This window comes from Ipomoea nil, unplaced genomic scaffold (genome assembly GCF_001879475.1).
Source record: "Ipomoea nil cultivar Tokyo-kokei standard unplaced genomic scaffold, Asagao_1.1 scaffold1043, whole genome shotgun sequence".
Classification (NCBI taxonomy): Eukaryota; Viridiplantae; Streptophyta; class Magnoliopsida; order Solanales; family Convolvulaceae; genus Ipomoea; species Ipomoea nil.
In genome coordinates this window covers 911,675-932,514 of record NW_017617471.1, presented here as the reverse complement: position 1 = coordinate 932,514, position 20,840 = coordinate 911,675, and the positions used below count along the sequence as shown (strand labels likewise).

At 36.4% G+C, this 20,840-nt stretch overlaps 4 protein-coding genes across 5 annotated transcripts; all 4 read left to right on the top strand.

The window, feature by feature from the left end:
* Positions 1 to 2,082: 2,082 nt before the first annotated feature.
* LOC109181717 (GDSL esterase/lipase At5g03610-like) lies at positions 2,083 to 5,187 on the top strand. 2 transcript variants are annotated; one of them, XM_019331613.1, is made up of 5 exons: positions 2,083 to 2,211; positions 2,312 to 2,536; positions 3,869 to 4,140; positions 4,212 to 4,524; positions 4,869 to 5,187. In XM_019331613.1, exons 1-5 carry the CDS (start codon positions 2,157 to 2,159, stop codon positions 5,087 to 5,089), a joined length of 1,086 nt encoding a protein of 361 aa, XP_019187158.1. In that variant the 5' UTR covers positions 2,083 to 2,156; the 3' UTR covers positions 5,090 to 5,187. The 2 variants fall into 2 exon arrangements, with proteins under 2 accessions (XP_019187158.1, XP_019187157.1); XM_019331612.1 differs by having other exon boundaries at positions 3,866 to 4,140.
* Positions 5,188 to 7,081: 1,894 nt separating this feature from the next.
* Positions 7,082 to 10,965, top strand: LOC109181720 (GDSL esterase/lipase At5g03610-like). The gene is made up of 5 exons (XM_019331615.1): positions 7,082 to 7,269; positions 7,353 to 7,571; positions 9,282 to 9,562; positions 9,741 to 10,047; positions 10,744 to 10,965. The coding sequence occupies exons 1-5, from the start codon at positions 7,218 to 7,220 to the stop codon at positions 10,959 to 10,961; spliced, it is 1,077 nt and encodes a 358-aa protein (XP_019187160.1). The 5' UTR covers positions 7,082 to 7,217; the 3' UTR covers positions 10,962 to 10,965.
* Positions 10,966 to 11,837: 872 nt separating this feature from the next.
* On the top strand, positions 11,838 to 15,558 carry LOC109181106 (subtilisin-like protease SBT4.15). Its single transcript, XM_019330860.1, has 11 exons — positions 11,838 to 11,927; positions 12,050 to 12,144; positions 12,259 to 12,356; positions 12,472 to 12,615; positions 12,790 to 12,895; positions 12,980 to 13,490; positions 13,850 to 13,935; positions 14,054 to 14,278; positions 14,350 to 14,458; positions 14,556 to 14,769; positions 14,999 to 15,558. Exons 1-11 carry the CDS (start codon positions 11,838 to 11,840, stop codon positions 15,556 to 15,558), a joined length of 2,238 nt encoding a protein of 745 aa, XP_019186405.1.
* Positions 15,559 to 16,209: 651 nt separating this feature from the next.
* Positions 16,210 to 19,652, top strand: LOC109181719 (GDSL esterase/lipase At5g03610-like). The gene is made up of 5 exons (XM_019331614.1): positions 16,210 to 16,351; positions 16,447 to 16,674; positions 18,002 to 18,276; positions 18,864 to 19,170; positions 19,302 to 19,652. Exons 1-5 carry the CDS (start codon positions 16,300 to 16,302, stop codon positions 19,517 to 19,519), a joined length of 1,080 nt encoding a protein of 359 aa, XP_019187159.1. The 5' UTR covers positions 16,210 to 16,299; the 3' UTR covers positions 19,520 to 19,652.
* The last annotated feature ends 1,188 nt before the right edge of the window (positions 19,653 to 20,840 follow it).

The window sequence follows — 20,840 nt, the reverse complement described above, 5'->3', positions numbered from 1 at the left end:
GATGGGTTAGTTTGTCTAATGCATGCCCACATGTTATTGTATTTAGCTAGGGTGCTATATATATATAGCACGGCCCGTATATAGGGTTGTGTCAGCCCATCACGAAGTCAAGAATTGTAATTTCACAGCAATCAACTTCACCATTCATGCATCTTGGTTGAATTTTTATAAGTTGCCTAATTTTAAGTTTGACTGAAATGATAATTGAAGCTGTTATGGGTTGTCCGTTCATCTTGATGAACAAGGAAACTACAAATCTTATCTTCTTTTTTTTTTTCTTTTTTCTTCTATAATATAGTATTGTTTAAAAAAAATAATTTGGGAGGGGTTTACTGAATATACAACTTTAAACAATGACTGCAAAATTCCTTCATCATTCAGAAAACGTTATAATTCAAATTTATTTGAGATGTATTTTTGTTCACTCAGACCTGTATCCAAATTTTTAGTAACAAGAAAATATAAAAACTTACAAGTTGTTTAGTAAACATGAAATGCAATTACAACACAATTATATTCTTTGCATTGTACCAAGAGTATTAGTGTTATATGTATAAAAATTGTGAAATCAAATGTTGAAAAAAATTCCTTTATTATTATTAATGAACTAGTATTTATCTCGTGCGATGCACAGAAAATATGTTATAAAAATATACTCTATATGAGATTTATTCATATATAAAATTTTTGTTATTTAATAATTATTATGTGTGAATTCCTATGATAAAATTATGAACATAAATATATTTAGAATTAAAATAATATTTAAGGTGGGTGATTACTACAAATCTTAAACTATATTAAAAATTAAGTACATAGTATTTGATATTACAAATTTTTAAGAACTTAGTAAACTACAATAGTAATTGAATTACAATTTTAGAGTCATCACGAATCAGAATTTTTAGACCTTTGAGATTTCTAACTCTAGATGTAGCAACATACAATTGACCTTTAAAGACCAAAATTACAATCTTAGTTCGAACATTGATTTTTTCTTCCAAATACTATCGAATTAAGTGTGTAATCACTAAAAGATGAGAACTAATAATTCGAGAATATAATTTTAATGTTACTAAGCCTACTTCACGTCAATTAAGTTGGAGAGTGTTGTTGGATAGTATCCGATGAATCCACGAATAACGCATTTTTATCTCTGTAGTCCTCAATATGCACATCAACAATCTTAAATATTAGGCCGCCTAGCTATGCCATATATTAATTTCAAACTTATGAACTTTGGGGTTGCATGCAATAAAAAGTATATTTTAAATATACTAAGGGTATAGTACATTATATATGTATGTAAGGTACTTTCAATATAAAAATAATGTATTTTGAATATATTAAAAATGTATTTGATATTTATGATCCATACAATTATGTGGACCATAGTTCACACAATAATTTGCCAATAGAAATTGAAATAAATAAATAAATAAATAAATAAATAAATATATATATATATATATATATATATATATATATATATATATATATATATATATATATATATATTATAAAATATCAGTGGAAATTATTATCATTATTATTATTGCAATTATTATTATTATTATTATTATTATTATTATTATTATTGTTATTATAATTATCAATATTATTATGGTCTTGTGAAAATTAAATGTAGATTATCACCATTTAATTTTCACAAGACCATATGGCTTTATTGTATATAGGATAAGGTCCAAATAAGTCTTCTTTGATCACCTTTAATTTCATCACAAATGTAATTAGATTCTGATACATCATCATTGCATATATATAATGACAATAACATTTGCGCATTTATTTGGGCAACATGCATCAAGATTTGGTTAAGTAACTCTTGAATCACATGTTCTTCCTAATAATTGTTGACTTATTTTTCTCTGTTGATGATTAATTGTATTAAAGTGAGATTTTTACACTCATATAATTATTTTGTCCTGTGCCCTTACACATTTTTCATGGTGGATCTATGGAATAAAAGTTTATTATCAACATTTAAAAAAAAAAAAAGAGTTTATTACCAGCTATAATTGGAATGGACAAAAAAGCCCCTTGATACCCATATATACGAAACTTAAGCCCAGCAAGAATCAGAATCCGATACCGCCAATTCCTTCTGCTTCTTTATCCCCACCTTCAAAGCTCACATGAAGCTCTCTAAACCTCTCTTCTTCTTCTCCTTCATCTTTCTCCTCACTACCGGTGCATATATATTTCTCCGTCATTCTTCTCTTTCCTTCTTCCAATTCATCCCACAATATAAAATGATTCATCTCTTTTTGTTTCTGTTTTCTGGTTTCAGGGAATCCCGCCGGCGTTCATGCTTCTGCAGGCTATAATGGCAGCAAGAAGAACGGAATAAATGGGCTCCGACCGACCAAACTGTTTGTGTTCGGAGATTCGTACGCTGATACCGGGAACAACGGGAGATCGGTGGCGTTTTCTTGGAAGCAGCCTTATGGCATCACCTTCCCCGGCAAACCTTCCGGCCGCTTCTCCGACGGCCGTGTCCTCACTGATTTTATTGGTATGTGTTTATGGTCTCTCCTGTCATGGCATTAAGCAAAACTTGAAAATCATTAAAGAAAGATTTGATTTTTATATGATTATTTACGAACATATATATATGATATTGTAATGTCTAATGTGAAATGGTTTTTACGTTAAATTAAAGAAGCAGTAATTACCTGTTTTGAAGTTACTAGCTAGTATGATGTTTAATTATTGGACCGTTCTGATTGCATAACGCCGCATGAGGTGGGGCCGTGATGGTGGTCATCATGTTCATATACTTTATCTTTTTGCACCTTTCACTTTTTCGTTTTTGGCTAATATAAACGTCCTTTTCCTGCATGGTGGATTGGTGGTTAGTATGTCTAGTATTATCATTAAAGTGACATGTTGTCCGCATAAACAGCTCAGTTGATCAGAGAGGTGATGTAGTGTGGGAGTAATCTTTCAAAGTGCATAGTTCTATTGAGTTATCATGATTTACATCCTCTCAGATGTTCTGTTCGGTTGAGGATTTAATTTTTTCACAACAATAATTAAAGTGATAAGTGTTACTGTTTTCTTTAATATGTGGCTGTAAAACACTAAAATGTACTTGCATTATTGAGGCTTAAACCAACCTTTTGCTTTTTCCCATGCCATATCAGTAAAGGGTAACAATTGCTTTTCTCATAGCTAGATCGGTTCTTCTTTATCCTAAAGTAAACTTAGTATCAGTCAGCACTTATCTTTTACGCCCAAATTAAAGCACTGTTACATACGTTGTCTGTCGGTCGATCTGTGTCATTTTATATATGGTAGCTCTGCTTGAAAGTGGAACTAAAGATGAATATATGGTAAAGACATATATAGGATAAGAATTAAGAAATGAAAAGACATCAAAATTCGTGACATGGTGAGTGTTGACGAACTCACTTTCTTTACCTTTAAAACCTTTCTTTTTTGGGCAAGTAAACAATCCAGTCAAATTGATCAAGCTTGTTAGCTTAGTAACCGCAACAAGATTTCAAATTTGATTTTCAATAGGAATAATTTATTGATCTTCTTGATTTGAGCGGATCAACTATGAGCAGTCTAGGTTGGCCTCAATGTGGTCTCCTTGCATGTTGACTAGGGTCACAATGCAGAGTTAATTTACCTTAGCTCATTGTGATCATTTACTGATTAGGGTTACCAGACTCCTAAGACGACATTTACTGATCACACACCATTAAATAGTAATTTTATGATCCCAAAAAACATAGTCGAGTGAGTGAAACGTGATCTTTATAAGTTTAATTATGTTCATAACACACATTTCTTTGTATCTAATTTTTGGATGTGGTTTGTTGCATGTATGAACTAGTAGCTAGGTTCTTGGGAGTGAAGTCTCCTATACCGTACAAATGGATGAAGTATGCTCCGCGACGGCTGCAATATGGTGTGAACTTTGCATTTGGCGGCACCGGCGTGTTTGATACACCATTTCCGGCGCCGAACATGAACACACAGATCGATTTTCTCCACAAACTGATTAATGATTCTGTCTATACAAACACCGACCTGCAGTCTTCCATGGCCTTAGTTACCCTCGCCGGCAATGACTACGCTACCTATCTAATCAAAAATGGCACCAATGAGGTATATATGCTAACTAAACCCATCCCTTCAATTCATCTAAACCCTAAATTGAACTGTGAATATATATATAGGGTTTGTCAGCATATATAAGCACCGTGGTAAACAAGCTAGCTGCAAACATGAAGCGCCTACATGACTTGGGAGTGAAGAAAGTGAGCGTCACCTCTCTGGAGCCCTTAGGTTGTCTTCCCAGAACCACCGTCCGTTCATCTTTCCGGCAATGCAACGACACCGAGAACATGGGCGTCGCGCTACACAACTCGCTATTGCAGGAAACGGTGGCGCGGCTGAACAGCCAGACCGCCGACTCGCCTTACTTCATTCTTGATCTCTTTAGCCCCTTCATCACCGTCATCAAGCAGCAGAAGAAACTCAAATCTGTAGGTAATTCATTGCATTGCATTCAATAGCTCCTTCATCACCGTAAGTTGTAGTTATTTGTTTCAACAAAAACAATAGTAGTCTCCAGTATCACTACTGGAAATTCTGATATTTCCGACCACCTGAAAGTAATCTTAAATCAAGTGGAAAACCTTCTTCCGACCACTTTTGGTGTCCAGAAAAACCTTTGTGGCTATTTCTGAACACTTTTAGCTTTCAATTTGATTTAAGATCATTTTCAGGTGGTCGGAAATTTTATAATTTCCAGCCGTGTATTTCAGAGAAGAATATAATGTTAGCAAACTTCGTAACCTTAATATTTCCGAATGGTGTGAATTCATGAGCAGAAGGTGGGAGGAGGTTCGAGACGCCATTGAAGCCGTGCTGCATGGGAGTAAGCGAGGAATACAAGTGCTCTGATGTGGACAAGAAAGGGATGAAGATGTACACGATTTGCAGCGATCCAAACGCGGCCTTCTTCTGGGATCACGTTCACCCCACTCAGGCAGGGTGGCGGGCTGTTTATGATGCTTTGAAGGCCACTCTCCATGAACAAGTAGTGTTCTAGCTTTCTGCATGCATGGTTTTCATCAACTTCTCGTATTTTCACTTGCACCCCTAGATTCTTGTTTAGTTTATATTGGCCCCTTTTTGTTCTTATATGAATTCAATATATATGCATGATAGCTAGTTTCGTGGCTCTAGCTTGTTGTCTTAGTATTTATCACTTATCAGGCTTTATTTTCATATTTTGTCCTCTGCATGAAAAAAAAAAAAAAAAAAACCAGAAATAATAAGAGAGATAATTTAGTATTTATCACTTATCAGGATTTATTATGAACATCTCTTGTCAATATTGGCATATTGCACTAGTACTATTTGTATTCTGCAAGATAAAGTTAGTTTAGTCGAATTTGACTTGGTTCTATCGTCATTAAGGAAAAGTTAATTAAAATTTGAAAAAAAATCACATTTTTCTCGTCATTTCCTCTATGCATTGTATAAAGAATAAGGCAAATTCAGCCTAAAAAGGCTGTTCGAGTGGATTGACCAATGTTGCAAAACACGCTAGGTGCCCCCTAGGCGCCAAGGGGGCGCCTAGCGCCTAGGGCGCTTAGGTGCCGATTTTTTATTTTTTATTTTTTATTTTTTATTTATTTTTTATTTTTTATTTTTTTAATTAAAAAGTAAAAATTTTTAAAATTTAGTAATAAAACATAAGGTTTCTATAGTTATTTCTTAGAAATTATTTACGAAAGTGGTTGTAAAAGTGTTCAAAAGATTGTTTAAACCATCTAAATACATAAAAAAAACTAAAATTAAGAGCTAAAGAAGCATTTTTTTGAGAAATTAGTGGACCAAACCGCCTTCGGCGTTTGCGGTGGATAGATCTCGAAAAAATACGCGATTTGAAAAAAAAAATTGTCCAAATCGGACAACCGATTCAAAAGTTATGCCTTCCGAAACTTTTCCGACATTTTCAAAAAAAAAAAAAAAAACCGCCGAACCGCCGAACCGGCCGGTTAGGCGGTCTAGGCGGCCGCGGAGGCCGTTCCTCGCGGCGGCGCAATGGCACCTAGGCGCGATTTTTGCAACATTGGGATTGACCATAACTATCTATCACACCCGAGGTTCATAGGTTTGATTTTAGCTAACACCCTTTTGATCAAGCCTGTCATACAGTGTCTTCATAATGCGCTTTACCTCTTTTATATGGTTTGTTGGATGTATCCTGTGCACACCCAGCACTTTCACATAGTGACTACAGATTTCCGGCTATCATTATCCAAAAAAAAAAAGAAAAAAGAAAAAAGAGAGGAGTCACTCAAATCATCTCAGATGGCTATATTTTTTATGTACTTCGCCGACTTTTTACCAAATTCATGGTTGGAAGGATTATAAGTATACAAAAACAATAAAAGCGTTGTAGTATAAAAATTGTGAAACCAATTAGTGAATAAGGTCCAAATAAGCATTTGTTGATCGCCTCCCTTTCACCATAGATATAATTAGACTATGATATATACCTATTTGCAATATAATGTTGATAACACATGCGCTAATTAGGTGACAACAAGGTTCAATCAAGTAACCCTTGGATTGCATGTTTTGAGCATTTTCCTAATATTCCTCAACTCAGTGCACTCTTCTTATGACTAATTATATTGGACTGAAAGTCTCCCAGACTAGCACAAGTGATTGATCACTTGACCTCATGTTATGGTTGGAGATAGGAGGGAGGGCCTCAAACATCATTGGAGCTGGACTTACTTGAAGTGGGGCTCCTTAGGTAGGAGTTGGGCTCTCCAGGTTGGAGAAGGATGTGGGTTGAGTTTCTTGTGTGCACAGTAAACAAGATTGGAGATTAATTGAAAGTCTGCTTGTGTGACTTGTGATTTACCACATTTAGATATTCTAAGTGCAGGGTCCAACGATTTAGGAATGGTTTAAGGTAAGTTGGAAAAACTATGTATCAAAAGCAAAGTTATATTGGAGTGAGATTTGTGTAGTTATTTTGTCATGCCCTTAACACATTTTTCAGTGTGAATGGAATGGGCCACTGATAGTTGATAGTTGATACCCTTATATACTAAACTTAAGGCCCAACGCTATACTGCGAATTCCTACTGCTTCTTCATCCCCGGCCAGTTCCCCAGGCCACCTTCAAAGCTCTCCGGCCAGTCTCCATCCCTCACATGAAGCTCTCTAAACCTCTCTTCTTCTCCTTCATCTTTCTCCTCACTATCGGTGCGTATTTCTCCATGGTTCTTTTCTTTCCTTCTTCCAATTCATCCCAGAATATATAAAGATTCATCTGTTTGTGGTTTCAGGCAATCCCGCCGGTGTTCATGCTTCCGATAATGACAGCAAGAAGAACGGAATAAATGGGTTCCGACCGACCAAGCTGTTTGTGTTCGGAGATTCGTATTCTGACACCGGGAACTTCCGGAAATCGGAGATATTTTCTTGGAGGCAGCCTTATGGCATCACCTTCCCCGGAAAGCCATTCGGCCGCTTCTCCGACGGCCGTGTCCTCCCTGATTATATTGGTATGTATTATTAATTTTTTTAACTCAAAATGCTAAAGTTTAAAAATTTATTTTTTTCATTTAACTTTTTGGAAAAATGAATTATACCCAATAGCTATCAACTAATTTACCAAACAACTTTCTAACTAATGTCATCAACTAGCTATAACCTTTAATTAATCAAATCAATTAACATCTGTTATTTACCAAACATGGTCATTCTAATGTCAAATGTGAAATGATATTGGTATATATGACATATATTGGTGTCTAACCCCGCGTTGTCCTTAGTGTGTACACATGGGGAAGCTAGCATGATTTTTCTTCATTCTCCATTTGTGTTCACACTCGGAACTAATTTAGTCACGTCTCGGTAGAGTCACATTTGATATAACTTTTATAAAAATATTATTTTATATGTTTATATTTGAAGTTATGAAAGAGACTAATCTAGTTCAGTCTCGATAGAGTTTCACTAGTATCATGTTTATTTGGACCATTCTTATTGCATAACGCGTGAGGTGGATGGGACCGTGATGGGGTCTACATATGCTCATCATCATGTTCGTGTAATTTTATCTTTTTGCATCTTTCAAATTTTTGGTTTTGGGTGGGCTGCCTGCACGACATCCACTCTCAGATCTTTAGTGTCTGGATCGAGAGGTGGACCATACAAATTATTGTTTGGACTAAGGTTCACATAATTGTATGAATCATGCAATATACATTTTTAATATATTAAAAGTATATTATTTATGTATTGAATGTATTTTTAAATAATATACTTTATGTATATAAATAATGTACTTTTAATATATTAAAAATATACTTTTTATTTATAGTTTATATAAATGTGCGGACCATGGTTTATAGAATAATGATTGATCTCATCTCTTGTCATGTTTTATGCTTTTATTGATAGAAAATATAGTAATAAAAATTGTGATTTGATAAAATTTTATTTTTTAATGAATCAGAATATGTTAAAGTGGAAAATAAAAAGTAGAGTATAAATTAAGATATGTGTAGTATTTTAAAATAACGTGACAAGATTGTTTTCTTTAAAACTTGCATTATATGGGAAAATGTAATACTTAAAAAAAAAAAAAAAAAAAAAAAAAAAAAAAAAACTCGATCTATCTCACGGATGAGGATATGTGAGACGATTTCGTAGGAGAATTTGTCAAGGTTATAAGTTTAACTCTCAATGAAAACGGTTTATTGGACTTCTTGACTTGAACTAGTTAACTATGGGATGTCTAGACTGATTTGCTTTCTTGTCAATCTTTATTGGTTAATGTTAGAAAGCTAGATTTATCCCGTGTACATCACTTGATACTGAATATGGTTTGACTATGTGCATAAGACCCATTTAGGGCCAGTTTTTGAAATTTTGTTGCCCCATTCTTATAAATAAATGAGGCCCTATCAAAAGTATAAGTGCAATCTTTAAAACTAATATAGAATGATTTTGCCATGCTCAATTAATTAGATTCTAATTATTAAGAGAGATGAGTAATTTGAGAAAAAACTAATGAGTTTTATGATTAATTAAAGATTTTTTTTTTTTTAATTTCTTAAGTAGCTTGGTCAAAAATAAATATTGAGCCCTATAAAAATTTGAGGCGCTGTACCATTGCCCATCTTGCACGCCTTAAAATCTAGTCCTGTAGACATTTTCTTTGTATTTACATTTTAGATAGATGTGATTTGTTGCATTTGTGAACACAGCTAGCTTCTTGGGAGTGAAGTCTCCGACACCGTTCAGATGGATGAAGTATGCTTATAAGCGTCGGCTGCAATATGGTATGAACTTTGCATTTGGCGCCTCCGGCGTGTTCGATACTACATTTCTTCCGGGGGGGCTGAACATGACAACACAGATTGAGTTTTTCCAGAGTGTGATTGATGCTTCTGTGTATACAAAGACCGACCTGCAATCTTCCATGGCCTCACTTACCGTTTGTGGCAATGACTATATGACCTATCTATTCTTTGGTGGCACTAAAGAGGTATGCTAACTAAATGAAATGCTAAAAAATGCACCACACAGAACAAATATACCACACATAATGATGTATTTTCGAACACTGTGTGATGCATTTATGCATACCTAATGGTGTATGCCGCACGAGAAGACCTGTTTTCGCAGGAACCTGACCCTGTATATATATATTGAATTGTGGATAGGGTTTGCCGGCATATACCAGAAGAGTGATAAACCAGGTAGCTACAGACATGAAGCGCCTCCACAACATGGGAGTCAAGAAAGTGAGCATTGCGTCTATGCAACCCTTAGGTTGTCTTCCTAGAGCCATTGTCCAATCATCTTACCGACAGTGCAACGACAGCCTGAACGAGGTTGCCATGTTGCACAACTCGATGTTGCAGAAAATGGTGGCGCGGTTGAACAGCCAGACCCCCGGCTCCCCATACTTTATCCTCGACCTCTATAGCCCCTTCATCACCATCATCAAGCAAAAGAAACTCCGACAAGGTACGTAATTCATTACATTGCATGCAATGTTTATATGTGATCAAGGTGTCAAACGAGTAGACTTGGTACATTTCATTATGTTGAACATATAGTCATTAATGGGCAATCCAACTATTAGCTTAAACTTTTAAGTTGAAATGGAGCACATGCTTCAATTCATTAAAACGGGCTAGCACTACTAGAAGTTATGGAATTTCTGACCACCTAAAAATGATCTTAAATCAAGTCGAAAGCTTTGTTCCGACCACTTTTGGTATCCGGAAAAACCTTTGTTGTTATTTTCGACCACTTTTTGGTATCAACTTGATTTAAAATCACTTGGTCGAAATTTCATAATTTCTAGTAGTGTAGTCATAGTCTGCTCATTATAGCAAATGACACTAGGAAATTATGGAATTTCCGACCACCTAAAAGTGATCTTAAATTAAGTTGATACCAAAAAGTGATCGGAATAGCAACAAAGGTTTTTCCAGATACCAAAAGTGGTCGGAACAAGGCTTTCGACTTGATTTAAGATCACTTTCAGATGGTCGGAAATTTCATAATTTCCAGTAGTGTGGTCCGTCCCAATCTGGCCCAAATGAGTCTACATTGGACTGGACTTTGGGCTAATCCATCCATTTGACACCTCTAGTAAGTGCTTAAAATGTCACAAACTTCCTAACCTTAATATTTCCGAATGGTGTGAATAAGCAGGAGGTAGTAGGAGATTCGAGACGCCAATGAAGCCGTGCTGCGCGGGAGTAAGCGAGGGATACGACTGCTCGAGTGTGGACAAGAATGGGGTGAAGATGTACACAATGTGCAGTGATCCAAACGCGGCCTTCTTTTGGGACGGCGCTCACCCGACCCAGGTAGGGTGGTCAGCTATTTATGATGCTTTGAAGCCTACTCTCCATGAACACTTGTTCTAGCTTTCACCATGGTTTTCATGAACTCCTAGACTTCGGTTTAGTCTATATTGGCCCCTTTTGTTGTATGAATTCAAGTTGTGTGTAATTCAGACTTTTGTATCCTATTATGCGATTTGATACTCATTATCGATCATGTTTGTTTGTGAACTTTTATTATCTTATTACCAATGTACCATTGAATTCAAATCCTTAAGTAATTATATAACATATTACCAGTTTCATCTCTTACTTTTGAATAATGAAATTAAAAATGAGGAAGAAAAAAAAAATGACATTATCCATGAATTAAATATGGAACTTTATAATGCTGTTCCAATCGAAATATGGGTCATTTTCAATATCTTAATTTGGGTCTATATAATGCACGGCTGCATTTCTTAACACTATTGGTGCATTTTTGCATATCTAAGGGTGCATACAGTGCAACTGCACGTTAAAACGTACCATTAAGTACGCATCACTACAAAACACAATATTACTATGTATAAACGCACCACACAGTATTCGGAAATGCACAATTAGATGTGGGAGATATGGTGTATTTATTGGGGATGTGTGGTGCGTTTTGTGGTGCACTTTATTATAGTGCATTTTTTAACACTATTAATGCGTTTGCATATTAAGGTCTTGTTGCATTTGAGCTCACATATATATATATATACATATACTAATTCTTGACATATACACACAGTAGGAGATTATGCGTAATAATAACAAATCATTTTCATATCACATTTTTATAAATCAAAGATATGAGAGTTTCCTCCTGCACGTTTTATAACTATCTTCCAAATCAATGAAATTCATCCAATATATGGAATTTAATGCTATCCCCTCTATTTATTGAGAGACAATCCCGACATAAGTATGACAAAAATGATTAACCAGAATAACTCCGTCTTCTTCTTCTTCAATTTGTGCCTAGTTTTTGCACTGCACAATGCCTCAAGCCACAATGAGAGAAAGGTATTACATATATATATTCTTTTTTTTAATCCCACTTAATCAATATCATTCTTTCACTATATACATTTATACAGAATTGGTTAATTAACCATTTAGTTTTGATTTTTGACCGTCTGTGTTAGCCATACGTTGTGTATATGGGAGCATTGCCGGCGGGAGGATCCAAGGTTTCTTTGTCGGCTGTGCATGACAACATTCTGTTCCAGGCAATTGGAGAGTAATATTATATTCCGAATCTACAACATAATAATTATCCATTTCCATTATATAAAATAAAGAAGTTAAAAATATAATTTTATTAATTCTTCTTTGGTTTTGAATTGTATTCCAGTGAGAGAATAGCAGCGCAGTCCAAGATTCATAGCTATGGAAGAAGCTTTAATGCTTTGGCAGCATGGCTGCTGCCCCATGAAGCCAAAACATTATCCGGTACGAGGATATATATGTCCTCAAAAGCAAACATTTTTATGATATTACAACAATTTTTTGTTTCATTTTGGTTGATCTGATCATATTAATCATTACCTCTCACTAAATATTGCAGAAAGAAGAGGAGTTGTGTCGGTGTTTCAGAGCATTAAACGAAAGCTTCATACCACGCATTCATGGGATTTCTTAGGAATGCCAACAACTGTAAAGAGAAACCTCCAAGTAGAAAGTGATATTATTGTAGGCCTCATCGATTCTGGTAAGAAACAAATTAAAATTGAATAATATAAGCTCGATTGGAAATTAAAACTCATGATTTTTTACCATCAAATAATGGTCAAAAATTACGTTTGTGGTTAGAAATGAACTTTTTTGATCAACTTTCTGACCATTTGATGTTGAATTCCTTTGCTTTTTTATTTTATGTTGGTAGGAATATATGTTGACTTACCAAGCTTCAATGATAAGGGAATTGGTCGTCCTCCTGCAAAATGGAAGGGTAGATGTCAAACCGGGTTAAATTTTACACGGTGCAATAAGTATGTGTTTTGTTTTAACTAAAAATTTAAATTAACATAAAATTACACATTTAATTTAGGACATGAATTTCTATGTGGTTGCAGTAAAGTTATTGGTGCCCAAGCCTTCAACCTACTTGACAACGATAACCAGTCGAGTTCTCCGGCGGACTTCGAAGGCCACGGCACGCACACCGCTTCCACCGTCGCCGGCTCACTGCACAGAGGCGCAAGCCTTTACGGGCTGCTCAATGGTACAGCCCGCGGCGGAGTGCCGGCGGCGCGGATAGCTATGTACAAGGCATGCAACGAGGTCGGGTGTGCGGACGTGGACATCCTCGCGGCGTTTGACGCCGCCATTGCCGACGGCGTGGACATATTGTCGGTCTCCCTAGGCGGCTACCCGGCGTCCTACAACGAGGATCCGGTCGCAATCGGCTCCTTCCATGCCATGCAGAAGGGCATATTGACTTCTTGCTCGGCCGGAAACGAGGGAGATCGAGGGGTTGGAGGGACGGTAACAAATGTCGCGCCGTGGATCTTCACGGTGGCTGCCGCTTCCACTGATCGACACTTGGTGACTGAAGTTGAATTGGGTGATGGACGAAAATTCCCTGTAAGTCCCTCAATACATAAACTAGCGATTTAGTCGGTGCCTAGGCGGCCTAATCGGTGCCAAGGAGGCCTAGTCAGCGCCTAAGAAGTCTAGACTGTCATCGCCTAGGCGGCCTACACCACCAATTATTCTTCCAAAGGCTAAACCCCAACTCTAAGGGCCCCCCACACCCCGGCCTGACAGAGCATTTGGGTACACCACCAATTATGGTGATACGCTAAGCGGCCGACTAGTGTCTAAATTGGATTTTTGCAACACTCTCTATTGTGGATAAAAATGAAATCAGGAAAGTGTGATCAAGTGAGTGAAGCATAATTTTAGTATTAACAATTTTTTTTATCCATTTTTAATTTTTTAAGGGAATTTCTCTCAGCTTATTTAAAAGCAGTTCATTTCCACTCACAAGTGGAACACTAGCAAGCTTATTACATGACGGTTCAGGCAGGTATGAAATTCTAAATCTCAATTTATTTCATACACGATAATATTTTGTTAATATTATACTCCGTAAATGTTTTATTCTTTTTGACCAAATTAATGCATGGGGAAACATTATGTTACAGAAATTGTGACGAGGGTACACTTGAAGAGAGTAAGGTGAAAGCAAAAGTTTTGTATTGCGTAACTCAAAACCGACAAGATGATATTATAGAGGACATGGGTGCAAAAGGAATTATCATGTCTGATGAAGGTCCTGTGCAAAACGCATTTCCCTTTAGAATACCAGCTAGTGTTGTCAAATTCCCAGAAATTGGTGATAAAATTGAAGCATATATCAACTCTACTAGGTAAGTTTCATGAGATTTTTTTACTGCTTGAAATTCTACTCAGAAATGATATATCAAATTATAAATTACAGACAACCAACGGCAGTGATTCACCGAACAAAAATTGTCAAGGTCAATGGGTCATTCATGGCTTCTTTTTCATCAAGAGGACCCCAGTATATAGCCCCCAATCTCCTAAAGGTCAGAACTTTGACATAAGCAAAATAGCTTCGTTTTGAGTTCAAAATTTCTTATTTTATTTTGATCTTTTATGTCATGTACGTGTGTGTATGTATAGCCTGATATCTCAGCTCCGGGGTTGAACATATTGGCTGGATTTTCACCATTGACTTCTATAAGTGGCGACATAGATGATACAAGAACCTCCGTCTACAACGTTTTTCCGGGAACATCTATGTCTTGTCCGCATGTTTCAGCTGCAGCTGCCTATGTTAAGTCTTTCCATTCTGATTGGTCACCTGCTGCAATCAAGTCAGCCTTGATGACTACAGGTAAGAGTGTCAAAGTAGGTCAAAACTTACAAGAACAGTACTAAACTGCCTTGTTGTAATGTGAGTTAGGGCCTACAATTTTTTACCCGCACGAGTTGACGGGTTATACGAATTAATTTTGATATCATCTTGAAAGGTCTAGCTAGCTATCATTAACTATTCCCTATTTTTTAAGAATAACATTTTCAGGTTGACGTTATAACAACATTTTACATTGTATCGATTTCAGCAAAACCGCTAGGGGTAAAGGACGTAGATGTGGAGCTAGCATATGGAGCGGGAATGATTAACCCGACAACAGCCACAAATCCCGGCCTGGTTTTCGACATTGATGAAGCTGCCTACATAAACTTCCTCTGCAAAATTGGATACAATAGTTCCAACTTACGACAAATCACTGGTAACGCAACCAAAGACTGCTCGAGAATTCTAGACACAAATGGAGAAGACGGACTAAACTATCCCACTATCAATTTGAACTTGAATACCGTTTCTAACAATCCCAAGATTGATGGAGTGTTTCATCGTACTGTCACCAACGTTGGGAAAGCGTCGGCAGTTTACAAGGCGACAGTCAAAGCACTAAAGGGTCTCTCCATTGAGGTTTCTCCCAATGTCTTGTCATTCGATAGCAAGAAGGAGAAGAAATCTTTTCAAGTTTCTTTGAAAGGAAACTACCCAGATAAAGAGACAATGTATTTGTCTGGGTCTATAATTTGGAGCGATTCTATACACAACGTGAGAATCCCCGTACTTGTATCAAGGCCTGCGGGGAGTACGGGACAATGACTCTTAGTTTCATTAATTTTATATAGTAATGTTGGATTCTTAATGTAATCAATAAAAAAGTTTATTATACAATTCTTAATATAGATGCTTTGTAAATGAGATAATTGACAAATTATGCCGTGCAACCGTGTGCACCATGTATAGTGTATATGGTTGCACAGCATAACGATTGAAGATAATTAAAGTGGGTTTCTTTCGGTCTAGTTAGAGGTTTTAATTTGCCCTATACAGACTTGTTCACTGGTGTAGTAAACAGTATTTGAGAGAAGAGATTAAGGCACATATAAAAATTGTGAAACCAATTAAGAGTGAAGGTCCAAATAAGCATTTCTTGATCGCCGCCTCTCACCATAAATATAATTAGACTATGATACCTAATTGCAATATAATATATGTTGATAACATATGCGCTAATTAGGTGACAACAAGGTTCAATCAAGTAACTCTCGGGGACCCCCGCCCCATTGCCATTTCTATTGGAGAGAGATTTGTGTATTTATTTTGTCATGCCCTTAACACATTTTTCAGTGTGAATGGAAAGAGATTTGTGTATTTATTTTGTCATGCCCTTAACACATTTTTCAGTGTGAATGGAATGGGCCACTGATAGTTGATAGTTGATACCCATATATATCAAACTTAAGGCCCGACCCTATACTGCGATTCCTAGTTCCTACTGCTTCTTCATCCCCAGTTCCCCAGGCCACCTTCAAAGCTCTCCGGCCAGTCACCATCCCTCACATGAAGCTCTCTAAACCTCCCTTCTTCTCCTTCATCTTTCTCCTCACTATCGGTGCGTATTTCTCCATGGTTCTTTTCTTTCCTTCTTCCAATTCATCCCAGAATATATAAAGATTCATCTGTTTTTGTTTCTGTTTGTGGTTTCAGGCAATCCCGCCGGTGTTCATGCTTCTGATGCAGGCTATAATGACAGCAAGAAGAACGGAATAAATGGGTTCCGACCGACCAAGCTGTTTGTGTTCGGAGATTCGTATTCTGACACCGGGAACTACCGGAAATTGGAGGCATTTTCTTGGAAGCAGCCTTATGGCATCACTTTCCCCGGAAAGCCTTTCGGCCGCTTCTCCGACGGCCGTGTCCTCCCTGATTATATTGGTATGTATTATTAATTTATGCTCTCTCCTGTTATGGCATCCACTGCAGTGATGATTGATTGTCAAAACTTGAAAATCATTAAAAAGATTTGATTTTTATATGATAATTACGAAATTATGATATTTTAATGTCTAATGTGAAATGATTTGGTATTATATTAGATTATGTGTAATTTATTATACAATTTTTTTTTAGCAGTCGAGGCTGAATCTGATGACCTTTCATATAGGAGAGTCCCTATATGCATAAAGTGCTTGGGAGACAAATAATGTATTTTTAATATATTTAAAAAAAATTATTTTTAGTTCACACAAATGTGGACCATGTCTATGGAATAATGATTGATGTCTTGTCATATTTCATGCTTTTATTGATAGAATATATTATTCGTTAATTTTTTTTTATCAATCAGAATATGTAACTTAAACAAAAAAATGAAAAATAGAGTAGAAATTGAGATATGTGCAGTATTTTAAAATGCCGTGACAAGTTTGTTTTCTTTAATATGTGGCTGTAAAACTTGCATTATTTAGTTATGAAAAATATTATGTATATTCTTATTTTTTATTTTTATTTTTATTAATATAAATATTTATATTGGAATTCATATAAAAAAAGTAGTTTATCAAAGTACTTTACATTAAGGAATAAAATTTAGAGTAGTTTATCAAAGTACTTTACATTAAGGAATAAAATTTAGAGACTAAAATTTGAGAATAAATATCGGTCAGCACTTATCTTTTATGGTCAAACAAACACTATTACATAAGTTGTCTGTCGGTTGGTCTGTGTCATTTTGTAAGTGGAACTAAAAGATGAATATTTTTTTTTTTTGGTAGGGACTAAAAGATGAATATATGATAAAGATATTGATAGGATAATATATGATAAAGATATCAAATTCGTGACATGACGAGTGTTGACCCACTTTCTTTAGCATGAAAATCTTTTTTTTTTTTTTTCTTTCCGATATTCCAATTATTGATATTTGATTTGATAATCATAAAATTTTAGAGTGAGTCTTGTGTGAGATCACCTCACGAATTTTTATCAATAAGATAAATTAGTTTAGTTCGCATATAGTTTTTTTTTTTTTTTTTTTTTTTTTTTTTTTTTTTAAAGTAAGGGAATAGGTTTTCTAATTAAGGGATAATCAATCTTATAGTAATGTTCTATACTCCTGTCAATCAAACAACAACAATGATTTTGATTTTCATTCCTAATAGCTAAACCTATGAACCAAACAGAACTTAAGTGATTGTGGGCATAACACACATTTTCTTTGTATTTACATTTTAGATGTGATTTGTTGCATGTGTGAACACAGCTAGATTCTTGGGAGTGGAGTCTCCGGCACCGTTCAGATGGATGAAGTATGCTCAGCGTCGTCGGCTGCAATATGGTATGAACTTTGCATTTGGCGGCACCGGCGTGTTTGATACACTCATTCCGGGACTGAACATGACAACACAGATTGGGTTTTTACAGAAACTGATTGATGATTCTGTATATACAAACACCGACCTGCACTCTTCCATGGCCTTTTTTACCGTTTGTGGCAATGACTATACGGCCTATCGATTCATGGGTGGCACTAAAGAGGTATGCTAACTAAAACCATCCTTTTAATTCATCTCATGATAAAACTCATGAGTTCAAACCCCTTCTCGTATGAAAAAATCAATCTGACTAGCACTTTGCCCAGCAATCAATGAGTAGTCTGAGTATGATACGAACTTAAAGGTGCCTCATAGTCCATCTTGCATTATGTACCAAAGAAACTAGACTGCATCCCATTGTAACCAGCCATCCACACATGGTTGTTATCTCTTGGGCCCGCATGGGTAGCTCAACTGGTCATAGAGGTGAAACTTTGGAAGAATGACCAGGGATCGAGTCTCGCCAGCGACAGTATGGGAGCAACCTCTCAAAGTGAGGGGGTTCCTTGTGCGCAGTGAGCACCCGTCTAGCCTCTGTGGTTCATGTTCAGTTGAGTCACTATGATTTACATCCTCCCAGGGTTGGGGTTCAGCCTTTATTGCTTGGTGATCCTTTGTCGACTAAACTAATTAAGATCACCAGGCGGAATTATCCGTGCATACTCTTAAGTAGTGCTTACGAGTTTCTTGGTCACGTATTTCTTTTGAAGTTAATTTGTATATAAAACTTATATATTGAATTGTGAATAGGGTCTACCGGCATACACCAAAAGAGTGGTAAACCAAATAGCTACAAACATGAAGCGCCTCCACAACATGGGAGTCAAGAAAGTGAGTGTCTCGTCTATGCAACCCTTTGGTTGTCTTCCCACTATCACTGCCCATTCATCTTTCCAACAGTGCAACGACAGCCTGAACGAGGGTGCCATGCTGCACAACTCGATGTTGCAGAAAATGGTGGCGCGGCTGAACAGCCAGACCCCCGGCTCCCCATACTTCATCCTCGACCTCTATAGTCCCTTCATCACCATCATCAAGCAAAAGAAACTCCGGCAAGGTAATTCAATTCATTACATTGCATATATGCTTCTTCCTAACCTTAATATATAGCTCTAGTAATTGTTAGAATGTTAGCAAACTTCTTTCCTAATTAACCTTAATATTTCCGAATGGTGTGAGAATATGCAGAAGGTAGTAGGAGATTCGAGACGCCAATGAAGCCATGCTGCGTGGGAGTAAGCAAGGGATACGAATGCTCCAGTGTGGACAAGAATGGGGTGAAGATGTACACGATGTGCAGTGATCCAAACGCGGCCTTCTTTTGGGACGGCAGTCACCCGACCCAGGCAGGGTGGTCAGCTGTTTATGATTATTTGAAGCCTACTCTCCATGAACACTTGTTCTAGCTTTCTGTATGGTTTTCATGAACTCCTCGTATTTTCACTTGAACCCCTAGACGGCTAGACTTCCGTTTAGTCTATATTGGACCCTTATGTTGTATGAATTCAACTTGTGTTTAATTGAGACTTTTGTATCCTACAATGAGATTTGATACTCATTATCATGTTTATTTGTCAACTTTTATTATTTTTTGTACCATTGAATTCAAATACTTAAGTAATTATAAAACAGAATTGCACTCTGGTGCGAATGGAGCGCGCGCCCAGGTGCGAATATGTGAATGTCTGATATTCGTCCACGTATCCAGATCTAATGGATGAGAAACACTGATTTAAAAAAAAATGGTAACATTTTTGTAAATAATTGAACATCGAAGTACAAGTAAAATGTATTACACGTGCATGTAAAATGTATTATAGGTGCAAGTAAAATTTGCATTGCGCATCAATACTAAGTGACCTATAGTTATAAGTAGTTGCACCTAGGTGCATGAATGTTTGTGGGTGGTTTTCACGGGTACTACTACCCGCTGAACTCGAACTTAGATAAATAAATGTTAACAAGGCAAAATTACATGCACTTGCGGGCGAAAGTAGGTGCACCTGATCAATAAATGCAAGTAAAAACTACATGCACTTGCAGGCGAAAGTAAGTGCACTTGTAGGTGAAAGTAGGTGCACCCTATCAATGAATGCTGACATATGGCGTGCACTGATTGGTTCACATTTTTCTCCTGGACACCGATTTGCACCTGAATGCGACCCTTATAGAACATATTATCATTTTCATTCCTTACTTTTAAATAATGGAATAAAAAATGAGGAAGAAAAAAAAATGTCATTATCCATGAATTAAATATGGAACTTGCAGTTCCATTCAAAATAGGCATCCTTTCAATATCTTAATTTGGCTCATATTCTTAAGTAATCCCAATATATATATATAAGAGATCGCATGTGGATACTGTGCTCAGGTGAAAGATGGAGTTGAATGATAGTCGTTAATCTAGCTAAAAAGGACCGTCCAGATTGAACACAGATGTAAAAAAAAATTATAGTGGCAATTTGGTCTTTTTGCATTTAGTTCGATCAAACTTAAAGTGTGTGGTTGGGCTTCTTAAGGTGCATGGTTTTCCTTCTTAAGGTGCATGATTTATGTATTTAAGATGCATCAGTTCTTCAGTTGAGAACTTAAGGTGCGTTTTTGTTAAAACTTAAGGTGCATCGGTCTAAAGTTTTAGGTGCGTGGCTTTACTTCGATCTTAAGGTGCGTGGTTTGTGTGTTTAAGGTGTGTCAGTGGTTGAAACTTAAGGTGCATGGTTTATA